At 36.6% G+C, this 12,248-nt stretch overlaps 1 protein-coding gene across 3 annotated transcripts; it reads right to left on the reverse strand.

Annotated features, from left to right (window-relative positions):
• Window positions 1-912: 912 nt before the first annotated feature.
• Window positions 913-12,050, reverse strand: LOC116182280. 3 transcript variants are annotated; one of them, XR_004147471.1, is made up of 8 exons: window positions 11,863-12,050; window positions 8,030-8,278; window positions 7,729-7,977; window positions 7,421-7,680; window positions 7,078-7,372; window positions 4,654-7,026; window positions 4,137-4,605; window positions 913-2,444 (listed from the first exon to the last, which is right to left on the reverse strand). XR_004147471.1 is itself a non-coding variant. In XM_031502802.1 (8 exons), exons 1-8 carry the CDS (start codon window positions 11,998-12,000, stop codon window positions 4,243-4,245), a joined length of 3,876 nt encoding a protein of 1,291 aa, XP_031358662.1. In that variant the 5' UTR covers window positions 12,001-12,050; the 3' UTR covers window positions 2,788-4,242. The 3 variants fall into 3 exon arrangements, 2 of the variants coding, with proteins under 2 accessions (XP_031358662.1, XP_031358661.1); XM_031502802.1 differs by lacking the exon at window positions 913-2,444 and having other exon boundaries at window positions 2,788-4,605; window positions 4,654-6,488; window positions 6,540-7,026; XM_031502801.1 differs by lacking the exon at window positions 913-2,444 and having other exon boundaries at window positions 2,788-4,605.
• Between the last annotated feature and the right edge of the window lie 198 nt (window positions 12,051-12,248).

Consider the following 12,248-nt stretch of genomic DNA (forward strand, 5'->3'; position numbering starts at 1 on the left):
CTTATAGTTGATCACCTAAAGAAGTCACCTATTCAGCGCCGCCCCAAGTTAATGCTGCCACTTACGACTGGCAGACGAGCGATTTTATTATTAGTTTTCAACGTACTTTCAGCCTGTATTGTCGAATTTTTTGTCGCGTATGGTTTAGTTACTATGTACGCTGCCTCCCGGTCTATAAGAAAAAGTGTGTTCCCCAGAAATTTCGGTGCAGTCGATTTTTGGTAAAAAAGGAAAGTTAGGTAAGTATTCAAATACTATGCGAAATACTTCTCAATAAGTATTCAAATACCTTGCGAAGTATTCGAATACTTTACGAAGTATCCAAATACTTTGCGAAGTATTGGAATACTAAATATTTGTGAAAGTATTTGAGTTACAAATACAAATACTGCCTCCATAAAAGTATTTACTTACAAAGTAGTTGAATACTTTAAAGGATTTGAATACTAAACAGTATTTACAAAATCGAATACTGCCCAGCACTGTGTAGAAGTGACCTTGTCAACTTATCTTAATTTTCCAAGATTTTCTAGATGGCGTCTTTTTAGAGTTAAACTGAAGTCAATTTACTTCTATTCATTACTTCTGAATCCAGGGGTTTTCTTGATTAAAAAAACCAATGTGTAGTTTACTTCAATGTAAAGTAATCGATGTCAATCGTGATTCAGTGCTTAATTAAAAATAAACGTAGGTAATATCTATTGTGTAACTCATTCTGAGTAGCCGTCCATATGTCCTTAATTTGGACTAAAATTGCAGTTGAGGTTTTTTTTTGGTGAAATTAGCAAACATCCGAAAGGCAGTTGCGGTTAGTCTCCGTGGTGGCCCTTAGGTTTTTCCAATCCAACAACAAAGACCCATGGTAGGTACCTATATCTGTGAAGTGAAATGAAGACACACATGACAAAAAAATTGGTTTAAATACTTTATTTGTATTTAATGCAGGATATGTTAAGATATGACGTTCCTTTTTTTAAATCATTAGCATAAGTATAAAAAAATCGCAATGAGTTAATCATTGTTTGGATAATGTTAACAATAACTTGTATCATAATTAAACATTTACTCAACACTTTTGCATTAGATATTCTACATCAATTTCACTTCTAAGGTACAAAGTTTCCCTTTCTCTAACATACTTGGTTTCGTCAATTTATGCTATGTCCTTCATTTAGTTATTAATATTCATAGTACATATTATTTACAAATTAGTTTGAAATATTTCTTACATTATTTTTTGTACATCAAGCATTCGCACTTGCGACAAACGAATCCAACTAAAATATACGCTTAATTCAAATTATTACTAGGGTTTGATTTTGGTACGTACCTAGTCAGGTATTTACATACATATAAAATAACAGTAACTAGAAGCTTGAAATTTATCGAATTGGTACAGTGGCTAAAAATGCGACAGTACCGCATAATTTATGAAAAAAATAACATACTTATGAAATGCTAATAGGTTGATATTGCTGTTTGTAAATTTTCGTTATGTGAAGTAAATATTAATTACGAAACTGATTATATATACCATGCGCAAAAGGTTCATTTGCGTGTAGTAATTTCAAACTTTATAAATTTTAAAACGATTCCATAACAACTTGCGTATTAGAAACCTAAAACAGACGTGCTCTGGTAATACTTAGTGCACGTAAATAAAAAAAAACACATACAAGGTTACATTGAGTAGCTGCAAATAGGCACTAGCTAAACTATACCAAATACGTATAACCATTATACATTAAAACAGATAATAAACTGCAACAAATAATAAAACTGTGCTTAACATTAGTTAACATTTGCATATTTATCAAAACATTCTATAATAATAATATTAATAAAACTGTTACTACATTAGAGTACCTGAATATCACATTTAAAAGTATAACAGGTCAGACTTTGAATAATTATAGGTAAATATTGCGTATTTGGTCGTGTAATTTACTATTGTAGGTACCTTTACTTTATATAAAAACTAAATAAAAAGTGACTAGATTAATTTAAAAGGTAACAGCATATGATAATGGGGATTAATTTAATCCAAATGAGGTAAACAACATTTTGATTCTTGTATATTTACATTCGTTACGAATTTTACACTTACATGTCTCAAAAATATTTATTAATTCAGTGACTTGTAAGTAGTACACGATACTTGATATGTTAGGGCTTGGGATATGTTTAAATAATTATCAAAATTCATAAATGTGTAGATATTGAAACTCCGCAGCATTTCACGAGGAATACAATGGAAGTATAATTAGCTATCAATAACACTTGAGTTTGTTTATAATGGAAACTATTTTTTAATTCTCTAATTCACATCAATGAAACAGGCTTTCAATCATGAATTTTCGTCTGGCTGGAATACACCTTGATCATGACGGACCGTATTGAACGATCTTTGTTTAATCATCTCCGAAAAATCATGTTTGGACAGCCTGTAGAGTGTAGAGGATGAATGATACCACATAATTAAATTTCAAAAGATTTACTGCAATGAGTAAATGAGTCAAATCAGTAGGTTAACTTTTGGGTTGGGGCTGTAAAACTCAAACTGTAATTGTATTTTCTTTGATTAGGATGAAAATAAAACATCCTTTAAGTATCCTGATGGAGAGAGGATTCAAGCTCAAGTAGTGTTCAACGATACACAGACCCTTGGAAAAGTAGAGCTATGTAAAAAAAATGCATGTTCAACGACTATTTTGGTTGTAGTATGATTTTGGTGTGCTGTGTTCTTGTTTTTTGTAAAACGTTTTTTTGAAAAATTTTGTGATGTTGACAAGAGAAAAAATAAAACGATTTTGAATTTAATTGGTAACAGAACTCATTAGATAAAGAATTGATTACTCACCTATTATTTTGGGTAAAAGAGACCACTATGTATAGTTTTAAAAAAATTGCGCGAGGTTTTGTTTGATTTTCCGTTAATAATGTGGGGGGGGGGGGGTGCGTATAATAGATGGCCATAAGGAACTAAAAGAAGCTAAAACAGATGCAAGAAGCAACAAACTAACAAGAAAGAGCGGGTCAGAGGAGAAGACAAAAAATCAACTGGAAAAAATAGTGTAGGTAACCTTGCGTGACCAAAATTTCTACTGTGAAATAGTTCAAAAACTAGAAGATGAAGTGTTTCTTAGTTAATGTGTTCTAGAAACAAAATGGAAGTAGCGAAATCCTCCGCAGGGAACTGCTAATCCTAAAGCTGTGGGGACAGTCGGTTTTTCATTATGCTCCAGGTTATGTCCAAAATACTTTATAATATATCTGGACAATACGCATTCTAGGTACTATCTCCAGAGTTATTTTTTAAATCTACTTTGTTAGTTTACCTACTAACCAATCACTTATTTTTAAAGTACGTCACATTCTTTTACTAATACCATTATTTTTATAGTAAAAAATTAACCACTTTAACTAGTCGCCACTTTAATAATTTACTTACTTTACACTTTTATGGAATCGTATTTAGCACCCTTCCTTTGTTATTATTTTTGTTACTTAAATTTCAATTTGCAATTTGCTTGTAATACTTTCTGTAGCCTTTTGTTGAGGTGATATAGGTGTACAGCTACAGACGGACAGTTCGTTAATATAGCTGATAAATTAAATCCATGGCAAATTGATTACTTATTGAGTTGACAAAAAGTACGTTTCAGGGGACTGACTACTCCAATATAATTCGTCCCCACAAATTTGGGGATATCACCTCTTAACAGCTATTGTTTGAGTACACTTGAATTGAAGTTGGAAGATAAATTTTTTCTAGTGGACCAAACGCTTTGGCAAAAAAATTAATAAATTCAAATAATTGTATCACGAAAATCTATTAAGGATATTGATATCGATATCTGATTTTGTGGGATGCTAATGCCGAAAGTGATGTTTGCTAATTGCTAATAAGAAGATCTTTCTATTCAAAAATGCAATAACGTAAAATTGGCAACTGAAATAATAGAATAACAGTGTGCATGCTAAATTTATGTAAAACTTCACCCTCCTCTGCGCGAATTAAAGGCTCTTAATATTCAGCACGAAATCGGCTCAGAACAAAAGCATTTAAAAATGACGATGTTCGCATCTACTCATTGCAGTAGGAACCCAATAATCGAAATCAGCAGAACACTTACCTTGCAACTAAATTCGAGACATCAAAATGAACACTATTTTAACTTCCAAACTTTCAACTTTCATACTTTTGATAAGTATACTTGAATTTACATAATAATCTACTGTTCAAGGGGAAAATACCCTCAAGCTTCTTAATAAAGTTGCTAAAACATTCGCTAAGCTTTCAGCTTCAGATGCTAAATGCTCTTCAATTGTAGCTTGCGAACTTCGATCTATATTGGACGTTAATAAATGTCGGAATGCTGCCGTAACATCGTGCACTTTTATGATTAGGTTTCGCGTCTGTAAAGGTGCCGTTGTGTGATTCGCCAAATCTTGACAAAGTTCAGTCAGTCTCCTTAGTATCGTTAAACAAATGGCTAAATTCTCGGGTAAATCGGGTAGTGTGGTGTCGGACATGGCAATTACTAGCATCTTACTTGACGTTACTAGTTGAAGAGACTGTGATGTTAATTCGTCTTTCGCGATCTACACAGGCCCACCTTAATGAATAGCCCCACAAAGATTTTTACTCACCTGAAATTTTTCTTCACTCATAAGACTACCTCCTCCGTGTACCTGAGCGGCGTTACACTGAGCGGCAACTTGATCGAGCCGTATCAGCAAACTGCCCATGGCCGCATCCGTCTTTGTAAGCAAATTTTCTCGTGTCGAAATACATCCGTTTTTGACACAAACTCCACCATTTCGCTGTATCGATTCGTCCGCAGTTTTCGTCCAACTCCTATCACTGCTGGCAGACTCAGAGTAGCTACGTATATGCGCATGGCCATTCGATTGACGAGACGAAGGTGACTCCTGGGAAAAACTGCGGTTCTTTTGTGTTTTAGGTGAATCTGGACATTCGACTGGTACCATTGATAGTTGTGCTCCTCTGCCTAAATGTGGCGATGTTGGTGTACTAATCGCCGTTGAAACCGAGTTTAATTTTCGATCGTCCGAAATGCCAAAACCAGATTCGATCGCGTTGTAAACGTTCCTATTCCTCTGTAAATGGGGCGAACCGATACACGCTGTGCGAGACTCTGTGCTATTTTTTGGTTGCGGATTGCTGTTCTTACGTCTTAAGACCTCTAACGGAGGCACGGGAGGTAGTGGAGGTTTCTTTGGTGGTAAATACAGGTGGGAAGGTGCGTGCGAGTTCAATTCGCCCCGTGGAGGCAACGTTGGTGGTGGTTCTGCTTGTAAATTGTGATGCGCGATATTGTTTGTTAGCGAATACGATCGTTGGCGCTCTTGACTCAGAGTTTTTGGTGGGCGTTCTGGTGGCTTCTGATCGGATGACCTTCGCGGAGGTGGGCATAACGCATTTGAACTGTCCCAATGCTCTTTGTTCGATTTTTCCACCTTGCCCTTCGCACAGCAGGAAAATGCCCCCTTCCTTTCAACCGTTGCGTATTCTATTATGTTAGATTTAACGCTTCCATTGCTATTTCTTCTCATAAGGCTTCCGTTTGTGTGTTGATATTCTGTGCGTTTATGCACATCTTCTTGTTTAGAAACACTTGTTGGAATATGATTTGGAAGCGACAAGTTCTCGAAACTTCGTCTAAGAGCAGGAGGTGGTGGAATTATGAAAGACATTATCTCCTCAGGCGTCAGCTCTACTGCCGGCGTAACTTTCTGAATGGGTGGAGGAACCGTGACGCTGGCCAAAAATTCTTCCAAGTCAATATTGTCGCTTAAAATGTTTCGGTCGATAATTTTCAAGTTTTCAACCGAATCGGCAAATTTGCTCGGAGGATTATTGATTGGTGTTGGTAAGGCACAATCCAATTCATCAGGTGTTACTGGGGGAGGTATTAAAGTTAAATCTATAATATCTGGATCAAAATCGTAGTAGAGATTTGTTAAACTATCTAAATCGGAATTGTTGCAACTGTCTTTTAACCTTTCCAAGTATGCCTTTAAATCCTCTTCTTTAGAACCCGCATTATCTGGACTACGTAATCCGAAGCTTACTCTACTCTTACTAAAATTGTCACCTAGTTTATTTATCCTATGCTTTGGCGAATTGTGTGGCGTGCACACTGAGTCGTTATCACTTTCTGAATGGTTGTTTTCGCTACGTAAAATTTCAATGGTAGTATTTGTATATGAGTGTTTCGTCTCATCCGAGTACTTACGACCTTGCGTTAACAGCAGCAAAGAGTCACTGTGTTTTAATTTTCCGGGTGCGTCGTCAGCAAACTGGCTTTCAGAGTCGCTCTCGATATCGACACTCGTTTCTTGCCACTCTGTAGAAGCATGCCTGTTAAACTCCTCTTGCTCATTTAAATATTTTTCAGAATTCTCAACTAACTGATGCATCTCTTGCACTCGTCTCAATACATCATCACTTTGCGAAGTTTCTAAAATCTCCATGGAAGCAACTCTCTCCAAGTCATATGAATTTGACTTACTATCACAAAATCGGAAATGATTCCTAATTTGATTATTCCTATTGTTTGTCATTGAACTATTCATATTACTATCTAAACTGAATCCGGGCATGAAGGGCGGCTTGCTCTGCCTTCCCACAGTGTTGTACAAACCGTTGGTCTTGTGGTTGATGCCTTGATAAGCGGGATGAACCGCGAAGCAGATACTACGCACCTGGCTTTGACTAATATAGCTCCATTTTTCCGGCACCACTCTATGTTGCGACAAATATGGCGGGGCCAAATCTTCTAGAGGAGGCGATTCTTCCTGATCCACTGGCAGATTTTGACCTGTAGCTAACTTAAAGTAACCGCTTAATACTAAAACGAGCTCAGAAGCGTCTCTTTCTTCCAACGTTATTGTAATTATTCTCTCATTATGTAATTTGATTAATACTGCTCGGCTTAACTCATCCTCATTTCTTACTTCTACTCGTCTAATATCTTCTAAATTGGCGATCGGTAGGGGCTAAACAAAAGACGTTAATGTTTACGCTTATATTTCTAAACGGCAGCTTACCACAGAGTTCCTGGTACCAATTATTTGGCTTAATCCAAATTTGGGACTAACTAGTATGACTCGTTCCATTGCATCTGCCCGGGGACCGGCAGAGAAACATTTGGCACCGTAACTTGGTAGTTGACTAATAAGATCCAAATAATGTATTTTAACTTGGAGGGCAGTTAATTGTTTACCAGGACCGGCCATACTGGCGTGCAATTTGAAAAAGTGCGACAAGACTTTGTGTATTTCCTTACGTTTCATATTTTCTAAAAGTGAAGCAGGCACAAAACGTTCCAAACCAAAGTCTCTTCTACAAGTCACAGATCAAAATAAAATTGGGTGATCGAAATGTACTTACTCAACAGTCTTAACGGTAAGTTTGGCAGCAGAGATGTTGTTTGATAGTGCGTGTTGGTAGATTTGTAATGCAGCTAGACGTAAGGCAGTATCGTATTGTAATTCCGGTGCGAATCTTTCTTGTGTTACGTCATTACAACACTGTGTGTATAAATAGTCGAGAGCTGCAAGATCTCTTTGTGCAAGGGCTGCTGCCGAAGAAGGCACAAAAGCCACTCGAAATAAACACCGTAATTTATGTGCACCCGGTTTTGATGCTATCTAAAGGAGGAATGGAAACGTTTACAATTATGATCTATTAAAACTTACCCTAGCTAAAGTATCTGTGGGATCCAACAACGTTAACTTATTACGCTTCAACGATTTGATGTGCTCAACAACAAGACTGAAATGCTCCGTAGCTTGCAGGCATAGCTTTGTTTGCAGCGATGTTACAACGTCATGCACCGTCGTCCATGCGTCGTATTTAAATGATTTTGTTTGACCGTTTTCTAAAAACACTTTGAGAACATTTGCCATCGGAGGCACGCAAACGTCACCCAGAGAAAACGCGGACGGCTATACAAACGAATCGTTAATAATACTTCTTAACTTAGGTACTTTCACTTACTGGAAACAGCGGGGCACCATTCACGCATACACTTTCTGCAAAACGAACCCTTGATGGTTTACTTCGAAGTCTCGCCCTTTTGCTAGCTGATAAGAATGTGGACTTGCGAGCACCGCTTTTTTGCATAGGCTGGCACACAATTAGACATACGGTTGTTGCACACGCTCTCACTAAAGCAATTACATGTTCTCTTGGCGCATCCTTTACATCTTCGCCGTTTACCGCAAGAATTTGGTCCCCAGGGAGAAGCTGTAAAAAAGATTTCATTATAGGACAACGCGTTCATTCCAATCGCAGATTTATGGTGGCATTATAAGGCGATGTTGGGTTAAAATTTGGTTGTATTTCAGATTGGACATTCGACTATTTCAGTTTAATCCGAAGTCAATTTTGTGTTTTTGTCAGAATTATCAGTTGTTAACTTTGTTTAAGTAATCACAGGAGTAATCACCTTGTATTTTATTTATTTGGTCAATTTCATTACGTGTTAAAAGACTAGATTTAAATATCTGGAAATAGTTGCGTAGGATTTGTAAAAGTTTATCTTCGGTCGTAGATAAAAAGTTTTGTTATCGCGGCGTAAGCTAATTAGTTTCAGGTGCAATTACCGTTCAAGTGGAGGTGGCAGTCGAAAAGAACGGGAAATTGTTTTAAATAGAAGAGGCGGAGGCTTGTTTGGTTTGATACCATTTGAAACCTAGCCGTTTATTGTTTTGTGCGTATTTGGCCGTTTGTCGTTATCGAAGCTTTCTGAAAAGTGAGTTCGTCTTGCCAGTTGAGAAGTTTTTGTAAAAGAAAATCAGTTGAGCGCTCTAAGCTGGGCCGGATTTAACATGCGGCCATGTAGGCCCGGGCCCATAGCGGCAAGTATTTAAGGGCTCCAAAAAACCAAATTTGGGTAATAATTCCATAGTATTAGCGTGGAAAAATAACATAACCTCTTAAGAAACTGAAGTCGGAATGTTACGCATACTCTTACCAACTTAAAAGTAATCATGAAATATGGAGTAACATTTCGACGAAATTTGAGATTGTAGAAAATTTAGGGCTTTTCCCGCAAATTTTGTTGTTGAAAACGCTTAATAAAGGTGCCCGCAAGGGCCTCTAGCCGCCACGTAACCGTTAGATTCTCTGAATTCTTTGAAACACTATTTAGTGGTTACATTTACGTTTATATATTGGATTTCATTGTTTAAACTGTAAAATAAACTTAAAATATCTTATTTGAAATTAGTGTCTTTTATTATTTTGGAAAACTTTCTGAATTTCACATTGCAAATATTAAGTAATAATGTATATTCTAAAATGATGTAATGATGCGGAAATATTAAAAAAAAGAAGTACATTTGTCTAAAAAAAAGTTATTTGTTTGTAATTCAAACTACAGATATTATACTTTGTTTGAATAACACTTTATAGTTAATGTTTTTCCTACCAATTAAATCAATCTGAGCAAATGAAGAGCAAGTAAATCGTATTACGTTTTCTGTAAAGAGTAAAAAATAATTTTGGTTGGGGTATAACATGTTTTTAATTGGTTGGGGGGAGGGGGGGGGGCGACAAATTGCGACGGGCCCATAGGTGCAAAATATGTACATCCGGCCCTGACTCTAAGACATTTTTATACATCATTAAAAGTGAATGTATAAGTCGTTCACGAAGAAGTTTATTGGGCTTCATTAAGCACAAACTAACCATTTGCAGATGTATCAAATGTATTCGGCATCAATCAATCAAATAAGTTGAAAGAAATATAGGCACTCAGGGTCAGAAGACAAATACCACAACAAGGCATCGATAGAAACATCATCATATGCTTTAAAATGTGTCGAATTCTTTAGTATGTATGTAACTTCAAAGTGTGACAAAACAAGAGGTGAACATGCGCGGATATTTTTTGTAATAAATTTACACCCGTAAAGTCTTGTGTAACGAAAGCCCTTTCATGGGGAGTATTTTTTCAATTTTTTGTAAGGTTGCGAATTGAATATATTTAAGGTAGATCGGTTTTAGGTGTTGAAGTATACAAGGTGCTTCCATTATAGAGCTGTTTGTTCCAAAATGTTATTATTTTAAAATTTTTAATAGTCAATGGGTTCTTAAGAATCTGTATCTATATTTTACGGGTTATTGGTTTACGGATGCCTCGTGAACGATTAAACGCCAGTTTGGCGGGTGGTAATACAATCTAAACCAAAATAGTTAAATCAGGATTACAGCATGATGTGGTCTTAGTCGAATTAAGCGTTCACGAAGAAGTTTATTGGGCTTCATTAAGCACAAACTAACCATTTGCAGATGCATCAAATTTATTCGGCATCAATCAATCAAATAAGCTGAAAGAAATATAGGCACTCAGGGTCAGAAGACAAATACCACAACAAGCCATCGATAGAAACATCATCATATGCTTTAAAATGTGTCGAATTCTTTAGTATGTATGTAACTTCAAACTGTGACAAAACAAGAGGTGAACATGCGCGGAAGCACTAGGTTGTAGTGTTAAAAACGGCCGTGGGCTTTGAATGTTGGCACGCGTGTGATTTGTTGAGATAGACGACGCCGATTGGTTAGCGATTAAAGATGGTCGATTGAACTAATTAGCGTCATTTGGGGCGTGCGGAAAATAATTAAACGGAAGTAGGGACTAAGACGAGATGGTCTGGAGCCTAGTGCGTGGTCCAAAATAAAAATTCTTCTCTTCGAAACGTTTTAAGGTAAATTTAATTAATGAGGTTTCTAACTGGATTGACAGAATGGAAAAGAGTTGGTTAAAACGGGGTTGTAATCACCTTCGTTTTTGTTAAATCCAGGGGATGATAATTGAAGCAACGAAGCAACCATTTCTAGTTTGAAAAGAAAGAGATGTATTTGGCTGAAGACAGTATTTAGTTGAGCTAGCCGTGGATACATTTGGGCAAAAAAGTGTTCGCCCAGATAGGGGAAGTGCAAGTTGCAAACCATTTACTGCGGTATCAATGGAAGAAATTAAAGCTAAGATCGATATAAACATAAAAGCTAAAATGGTACTTTCAAATCTATTTAGCTCAGTCAGTGCATGACTGGCCTTTCAAAGCTATATTGAGGGTTTAATTTTTGCATTTTCCTTGGACCGAATTTTGAGAGTCTGTCGGCGTAATGAACTTACTATGACGACGTGTGCAATATTTAGATTTAGTTACAGTGAAGTACAATCAAAGACAAAGTTTGTTGTTTCAAAGGGAGGTTTTCCTATAATAGTAATTGTGCCTTCAAATTACATGTTTACTCCAATAAACACTTACGAAGTGTACAGAAAGGCTTTACTCTCCTTAACTACTGTCGTAGTTTGTGCTTTTCGTTCGTTAGTTGATTTTAGCTTTACATACGCGAAATTATTACATATAATATGCTGATGGCTAAGTAGGTATATGTATAAAAATGCGCTAAAAAGTCAACTAATGCTTAAAAATTGAGAAGAACGTCTTGAAGGAGTGCTATCCGAAGTGCGCTCTTTAAATATTTAATGAGAACGCTGTAGTAAATGCCATATGCCCCCAGGCATTGAAATAATTATGCATAATGAACTTTTAAGAAAGATTCATAAGAATATTCCTTTTATGAAATGTGCAATTGCCCCAAGAACCTTGTCATCTACCTCCATCTTTTATAACTTTGCTCGTCCAATTTGCTAGTTAGTAGGTATCATAAATGATTCTCCACAAAAGTAAGTTAACTGGTATCATCAATTGCCACTGTTCGTTGAGCGGAATAAGATCAAACGGGTCCAAAGCTATACAGGTGCACGCGTCGCGTCGGGCGTCGTCGTTCAAAATAATGAGATATTCAATTACCTTATCGACGCTTGGACCACCTTCCGTGACGAAACGCACAACGACGGGCTTTTCCGATCCCGCCACAAAACCAAATCCCATTATTGTCGATCGCTCGAGGGTGACGGAACGGGGCTCTGGAATCGCTATCGGCTCCATATTTCTCACTGATGGATTTTCGTAAGTCGTCGTTTTGTTCACATGACTGAAACAATTATTGTAATTTAATTTTGCATGTTGTAATGCTGCGAAAGTATAAGATATTATATCAACTGTATTGGCAATTCACGTCATACTATACAGACAGGACGCGCAGAAATATGTAAAACAGGAGAAGCCAGTAATGAGAGTACTTATTCTACGTCGTAGAATGTATAAATTTCCAATTAATTTTGACCATTGTCTGA

This window comes from Photinus pyralis, unplaced genomic scaffold (assembly GCF_008802855.1).
Source record: "Photinus pyralis isolate 1611_PpyrPB1 unplaced genomic scaffold, Ppyr1.3 Ppyr1.4_unclustered_Scaffold450, whole genome shotgun sequence".
Taxonomy (NCBI): Eukaryota; Metazoa; Arthropoda; class Insecta; order Coleoptera; family Lampyridae; genus Photinus; species Photinus pyralis.

Excerpts from the sequence above, each read along its gene's own strand:
- LOC116182280 (XM_031502801.1), bottom strand. The coding sequence starts at position 12,000 with ATGGAGCCGATAGCGATTCCAGAGCCCCGTTCCGTCACCCTCGAGCGA. Across the intron at positions 7,681-7,728 it reads CCACAGATACTTTAGCTAGG|ATAGCATCAAAACCGGGTGC; the intron begins GTAAGTTTTAAT and ends TTCCTCCTTTAG. Across the intron at positions 4,606-4,653 it reads TGAGTGAAGAAAAATTTCAG|ATCGCGAAAGACGAATTAAC; the intron begins GTGAGTAAAAAT and ends GGGCCTGTGTAG.